We start from the raw sequence: 7,701 nt of genomic DNA, 5'->3' as shown, positions 1-7,701 counted from the left end.
TAATGTTTGAATTTGAAATTCAAATCCAACATTGGTTTGAATTCAACCATGTCTCTTTATAAATAATTCAATCATGCAAACTCTCCCCTCTCTTCTCCAAACCCTAAACTAGTTGAGTGAGATGCAAGTTTGTCGCACTCTCGAAACCCTAACCCTGTAAGGTGTCAAGAGAGAAACTTGTCCCCTTTCGATGCAGTTTTTGTTTAAAAGCGCGAAATTTCCCCAGAATTTACTATGCAATGCACATCCCTTTCTAAAATCTACCCCTCGATCGTCTCTAAACCTGGGACATTACAGGGATGCCTTGGGAATCCCCAAGCTTAGACGCTTGAGTCATCTTGAAATATGCAGGGATGAACCACGGGGGCATCCCCAAGCTTAGACTTTTCACTCTTCTTGATCATATATCATCCTCCTCTCTTGACCCTTGAAAACTTCCTCCACACCAAACTCAAAACAAACTCATTAGAGGGTTAGTGCATAATCAAAAATTCACATGTTCAGAGGTGACACAATCATTCTTAACACTTCTGGACATTGCCCAAAGCTTCTGAAAGTTAATGGAACAAAGAAATCCATCCAACACAGCAAAAGAGGCAATGCAAAATAAAAGGCCGAATCTGTCAAAACAGAACAGTCCGTAAATACGAATTTTTCTGGGGCACTAAACTTGCTCAGATGAGAAAACTCAAAACTAATGAAAGTTGCGTACATATCTGAGGATCAAGAACGTAAATTGGAAGATTTTTCTGAGTTACCTACAGAGATCCCTGCCCAAATTCGTGACAGCAAGAAATCTTCTTCTTATTCCCCTTCTTCTTCTTCTTCTTCATTCCCTTCTTTTTCTTCTCATTCTCCTTGTTCCCTTCTTTAGGAGGGAGAGGCTTGATGGGAGGCTCCTCCACATAACCTGATTTATTTCCAGAAACAATAGAAGAAACTTGGGAGGATTCCTTTTCATTAATAAGTTCAAAACACACAGCGGTCCTATCATATTTTGGCAAAGTGTCATCTTCTAAAATATTTTGTATGTAAGCATTTGTATGGCAATTATTAATGCAATAAGAAAGACACCCATGCAGGACATCATCAATATCAAGATCACTCATATGTAACAAAGAGATTTTTCTTTATAACTCTTCACACCACAAAAATAAAGTAAGTTCATCATGCTGATTAGGAGTAATTTCATCATCACAATACAATTTTGCAGCACTCATGGGGTTCGAATTATCATTGGAGGAGCATTGAAAATTAAAATGACCCACTCTATGGCAAAGTTCACAAATAAAAGGATAGATGGCACAAGCTTTTTTACCAAGATCATCTAGAGCCCTAGACCACTTTCGAGTTTTTTCATTAATATGATGGATACAATATTCATCTTCGATTTGATTAATTCCACAAGGTCTATGCATTCCACAAAAATTAACATGCTTATAGGAAATAGCATTCTTAGGAGTTTGAGCATGTTTATTGCAATCATTAACAACAATTTCATCCTTCATGCAAGCATCTTTAAAAGGTTCATGATACTTATCAAAATTCTTCTTAGGTAATTCAAAATGAGAGGCAAAAGCTTTATAAAGATTTGCAACAACTTGAGAGTCAAGACCATAAGTAGCACTCATATTTCGAATTTTATCAGTATCCATAAAAGTTTCAATGCATTCATAATCATAATTTATACCTGACTCTTTACCTTTGTCGTTCTCCCAATCTTCAGCGTTCTCCTCAATCCGATCAAGAAGATCCCACCTAGCTTCAACCTCCTTGCTTGTGAAAGATCCCTCCAAACAGGCATCTAGATAGTCCTTGTGGTGTCCTGAAAGCCTTGCATAAAAATTATTAATAATAACATTACGGGGGAGATCATGAATGGGACATTTGAGCATTAGTGACTTCAATCTCCCCCATGCTTGGGAAATACTCTCTCCATCACGAGGATAAAAGTTATAAATGTAATTTCTATCAGTATGCACTTCATGAGGAGGATAAAATTTAAAATAAAAGAGAGGTACAATTTCCTCCCAACCAAGAGAATGATTATTCTTCAACAATTTATACCAATGCGCCGCTTTACCGGACAGCGAAATAGAGAATAGTTTCTTCTTCACTTCATCCATATAGATACCTGCACACTTGAATAACCCGCATAATTCATGCAAAAACAGTAAATGATCTCCAGGATGGACAGTTCCATCCCCTTCATAGCGGTTATCCATAACACGTTCAATAATTTTCATGGGTATCTTGAAAGCAGTACTTGCAGTAGGTGGATTTAAAATATCACAAGCATCATTAGAGTTATCGCATATGGGAGATAAAGTATTATCAGAGCAAATTTTCTCCCCTAAAGATGGGAAGCTAAAAAGATCATAAAAACTAGCTTCCCCAAGGTTAGACTTCTCCATAGCATTAGCAGTGATTGCGTTCATACTAATAACATTGCTACTAGCATGCAAATAAGGTTCCATAGGTTTTTTAATTTTCGCATCACACAATTCATGTCTTAACTTAGGAAATAAATTAAAAAGCTCACTAATTTTTTTGTTGTTTTCCATTAAGCCTAACTAGTGAAAATAAAAACAAGAAACAAAAAGATGCAATTGCAGGATCTAAAGGAAATAGCTTCGAGCACTCACACACCGGCAACAGTGCTAAGAAATAGCTTAGTAGTCGGAGGATGTGAATACCTTTTACCTTACCTCCCCGGCAACGGCGCTAGAAAATAGCTTGATGTCTACTCACGCTTCTTTTTCTGTAGACAGTGTTGGGCCTCCAAGAGCAGAGGTTTGTAGAACAGCAGCAAGTTTTCCTTAAGTGAATCACCCAAGGTTTATCGAACTCAGGGAGGAAGAGGTCAAAGATATCCCTCTCAAGCAACCCTGCAACCACGATACAAGAAGTCTCTTGTGTCCCCAACACACCTAATACACTTGTCAGATGTATAGGTGCACTAGTTCGGCGAAGAGATAGTGAAATACAAGTAATATGGATGAATATGAGTGGTAATAGCAATCTGAAATAAATATGGCAGCGAGTAAACATGCAACAGAACAGTAAATAAACAGAGATTCAATGTTTGGAAATAAGGCCTAGGGATCATACTTTCACTAGTGGACACTCTCAACATTGATCACATAACTGAAACTACTCTACACTCTCTTGTTGGATAACAAACACCATTCATTGTGTAGGGCTACAAGAGCACCTCAATGCCGGAGTTAACAAGCTCCACAACATTCGATTTTCATATTTAAGTAACCTTAGAGTGCATGATAGACCAACGCAATTTAGACCGAGTACTAACATAGCATACACACTATCAACAATAGCTATGAAAGGGGGAATAGATCACATCGATACTATCATAGTAATAGTTAACTTCATAATCTACAAGAGATCACAATCATAGCTTATACCAAGTACTACATGATGCACACACTGTCAACATTACATCATGGAGGAGGAATAGACTACTTTAATAACATCACTAGAGTAGCACATAGATGATATTCAACTAGATCACAAAGAGAGAGATGAACCACATAGCTACGGTAGAGCCCTCAACCTCGGGGGAGAACTACTCCCTCCTCATCATGGGAGACAGCGATGGCGGTGAAGAAGATGGCTATGGTGTCGATGGAGATGCCTTCCGGGGGCAATTCCACGTCCCGGCAGGGTGCCGGAACAGAGACTTCTGTCCCCCGAATTGGAGTTTCGCGATGGCGGCGGCTCTGGAAGGTTTTCTGGAGTTTCGTCAATCCGTGTCGAAGATTTAGGTCACGACGACTTATATAGGCGAAGAAACGGAGTCGGAAGGGGTTTGGGGGCTCCACACACCAGGGGCGCCCCCCCTCTGGCCGCGCTGCCACCACGTGTGGGGGCCCTGGGCCTCCCTTCTGGTCCCTCTTCGGTGTTCTGGAAGCTTCGTGGAAATATAAGATCGTGGGCCTTGATTTCGTCCAATTCCGAGAATATTGCCTTACTAGGATTTCTGAAACCAAAAACAGCAGAAAACAGGAATTGGCACTTCGGCATCTTGTCAATAGGTTAGTTCCAAAAAATGCATAATAATGACATAAAGTGTGTATAAAACATGTGTATATCATCATAAAAGTAGCATGGAACATAAGAAATTATAGATACGCTGGAGACGTATCAGGGAGCTCAGAGCCGAAATGATCAAGCCACCATCAAACAACACACCATCCAAGATCAAGCACATCTATAGGTGGTTCTTGTATTTCAGGGTTAGCACAATTCATGTTCGTTCAATTCATCACACGCGTCGTATGGTCACAAACATGATTATCTATCCGCTACTTCACATAATTGTATTGAGAATATTGATGGTGCTCATGTGACCACAATGGTGCCCAAAGCAGAATCTTCAACATTCCGAAGAAAGAAGAACTACACCGTCCAGAATGTCCTAGCTCTTTTGGATTTTGATCTTAGGTTCACATATGTGCTTGCTGGTTGGGAGGGTTCAGTTCCTCACGCAAGCATCCTTGCTGACAGCTTGTTCAGGCATGATGGGCTGAAAATCCCTGATGCCAAGTTCTGCCTAGGAGATGCTGGACATGCATGCCGACCTAAGATTCTACCACCCTTCAGAAAAACAAGGTATCACCTCAATGAGTTCAGTGCAAGGAAAAGATCGCAAAATGCGAAAGAGTTGTTCAATCTCAGACACTTAAACCTTAGAGTCAGCATTGAGAGGGCATTTGTAGCTCTGAAGAATAGGTTTCAGGTTCTTTACCAGAAACGCTTCCACAAGTACGACGCTCAAGTTTAGCTGGTTCTTGCTTGCTGCATTATTCACAACTGGATTTTAGGGTCTGTTTGGTTTGTGCCTCCGCCAGCCACGCCAAATCAAGGGCATGCCAAAATATTGGCGAAGGATTCGCCCGCCCCACTTTTGCCAGCGTGGGAGCGCAGAAACTAGTGTAGGGACCAAAATTTTGGCGTGGCTGATATAGGACCGGCTTCAATCCAAATGCTAGCCCATGATACTAGTCAACGCCCAAATTTTGGTATGGCAACCGGTGGCCACAATCTAAATAGCCCCTTAGGTTGGGGCGAGGATGCGTACTTCGAAGTAATTGTTGTTCTTGATGGAGGCGAGACTGGCCATGGCGTGAAGGCAAGCGACAATGAAGCCTCAAAGGACAACAGACTCGAGAAGAAGAAGAACCTCTTTCATGAACTTCCCTTTGATCCCTCTCGTTGAACTACCATTTTGATTACCGTCCTACTCTAATGTTAAACCCTCATTCATAGTAGCTAGGGACTATGCTTATGAACTGCCATTCGTAGTAGCTAGGGAATCTGCTTATGAACTATCGTACTGTTAGGTTTGAACTGATGAACTGGTAGCTTCTTTGTGTGTGATGGTGGTGATAATATGGTAAGATCACCAGTCAAGAGAAGAGGCCGCCGCAACCTTTGCCTGGATTGTACCAAACAAGTGAAGTCGCATCTCCGTCGCGATTTGGGCTTGGCTACATGCAACCAAACACCGGAAGTATTTTTGCCAATCGAACACGTCAATTATGACCCGTGGCTCGTTCTAAACGGGCTTAAAACCTTAGAACATGTTCCAAATGAGCCCTAAAATTAGCCTAGACCACCAAACACGTAATAGATGCTGGTGGCTAGGGTTGCCCCTTGTCGCCGCCCTGGGTCGATGGGGACTGGGCTATAGGCTTACGTGTTTAGCCAATTTAGCAGTTTGTTGTTGCGTAGATAGATTCGTCGCATTGTAGCTAGCTGGCATTTTACATGAGCAATACGTATCTTCCCCACGTGAACTTCCCTTAAGACAGCTTGTTTAAGTCAGTCGAGGTCAATGAGTACGTCAAGTTAGCTACGCTGGTTTGACTAAATGGACCTGCTCCAGAAGCCCCAGCTATGATCGCATTGAACCGTCCAGCGCTTCCCGTTAATAACAAACCCAAGTTGCGCTAGCTGGGTCCATGCATGCATCATGTATTCATAGTATTAGCTTAGCTTGTTCCTGAAAAAGTTGAAGAGAGATTGCGTGGCTTCAACACATGAATGCAGAGTTGGTTGGACCGCTCTCACACACACACACAAGGCATATGCAGCATATCATCCTGTGCCCTACCCGCTGTTGGTCCATGTGCAACGGCACCTGCAGATCGACTAATGCTGTGCTGTGCATCAGGCGACACTAGTCCAAGATTCCGCTGATTATGCGCGACGTATTATGAATTTATGATTGATAAAGGCCGGATTAGGTACTCTAATTGGCAGGTCCTCGTGGAGCCAGGACTTTGCTTGCCTGACCTGCTGTCCTTGACATGATTATTATGTAATCGTCTAATACAGTATTGCTTACAGTATTACTGTGCCTGATGGTTTGATTGCAGACAGTTGTCGGCGAGGGATCATGCGGCGGAGGAGCATGTTCAGCCAGAAGACAGAGAGATCTAATAACTGTAATATTCCTGAACAAAATACATATTGCTTGATCTGCAGCCACGGTGGCTGATGAGTCCGGACCAAGGAATCCGAGGAGTACTACTAATAAGATTGTCACGTAGGATTGGCGAGCAAAACAAAAAGAGAACAACTGAACGTGGCCTTGATTAGTTGGGCCTTCATTCCGTTTAGAGGAATGTCTAGTTGTCGAAGACACTTTTGGTGGAACAGAACATCTTGGGGAGTTCACATACAGTCTCCGAGTTAATACTAACAAACTCTTCCAAAGACTGGCCTTACGCTAACTCCAAACGGAGCCTGATATTTATTGGTGATAGATCAAGTTCAGTCAGCTCAGCTAGGCGTAGCCGTAGCCGCGCAGGTATAGGTGACACAGCATCGCCGTTGCGTTTTCCTTGGCTTAACGTAAAGTGCGTGCAGGATCAGACGCGATCCGTCCAGCTTATCGTACGAGCTGTCATGGAGAACTGAACATCGATCTTTGGAATTAGCACGAGGCTCGTTGCAGCTGAAATATTATGCTCTGTACTTCTGTACCAAGGAGCTTTGCTATTGGCTAAAACCATGGTGTTTTGGACTTAACCGGCAGCGATCACCGCGTGCTGTCGTCAGTGCTTGCCGGGTTTGGGTAAATATCGTTTCTGCAGCCAGCACGTGAACTTGACCACGCATAGTGGCACACAAATTATTCAGATCTGTATCAGCTTTTAACCAACTTATGGTTGGATTTTTCTGAGAGCAATGACTTCTCAATCCAACAGAGATCAAGCCTTAAGATTCAATTTAGCGTTTCGTAAACGTGGAATATTCTTTAATGAGAGGTGACTTTCCTGCAAATTGCGACATATTAGAGATGGAAGAAAGGCGGGCTCTGACCATGACCTTGGCATTCAAGTGGCAGCGAGGTGAACAACAGGGATGGTTGCCACATTCCTGTGAGAAGTGAGCGGGGTGTGCGGCGGTACGAACGAAAGTCTCGCCCTTCTTCAGATGGTGCCGGCGGCGACAAAGCCCGTGGTGTCGTTTCCCTCCTTGTAGGCGAAACCGGAAATGCGTTGGCATTTCCCTCGCTCTCACTTCAGTTCGGCACTGGACGAAAGCCTAGTTACGAAGTTAGATAAGCCTAATGATGGCATCCTCGATGTCATCAATTCGCTGGGAGCATCATGTTGAGAGACACGACTGGGGTAAAACTTCCAAATGTTGGCAGCATTTTACTGACCGAAG

At 42.8% G+C, this 7,701-nt stretch overlaps 1 protein-coding gene across 1 annotated transcript; it reads left to right on the top strand.

The window, feature by feature from the left end:
* The first annotated feature begins 4,375 nt into the window (after window positions 1-4,375).
* LOC139837996 (uncharacterized) lies at window positions 4,376-4,804 on the top strand. The gene has a single exon (XM_071827345.1). It carries the CDS (start codon window positions 4,376-4,378, stop codon window positions 4,802-4,804), a length of 429 nt encoding a protein of 142 aa, XP_071683446.1.
* Window positions 4,805-7,701: the final 2,897 nt, after the last annotated feature.

Source organism: Lolium perenne, chromosome 3, assembly GCF_019359855.2.
Source record: "Lolium perenne isolate Kyuss_39 chromosome 3, Kyuss_2.0, whole genome shotgun sequence".
NCBI classification, from domain to species: domain Eukaryota; kingdom Viridiplantae; phylum Streptophyta; class Magnoliopsida; order Poales; family Poaceae; genus Lolium; species Lolium perenne.
This window is presented reverse-complemented; position numbering and strand designations above follow the sequence as displayed.

Excerpts from the sequence above, each read along its gene's own strand:
- LOC139837996 (XM_071827345.1), top strand. The coding sequence starts at position 4,376 with ATGGTGCCCAAAGCAGAATCTTCAACATTCCGAAGAAAGAAGAACTAC.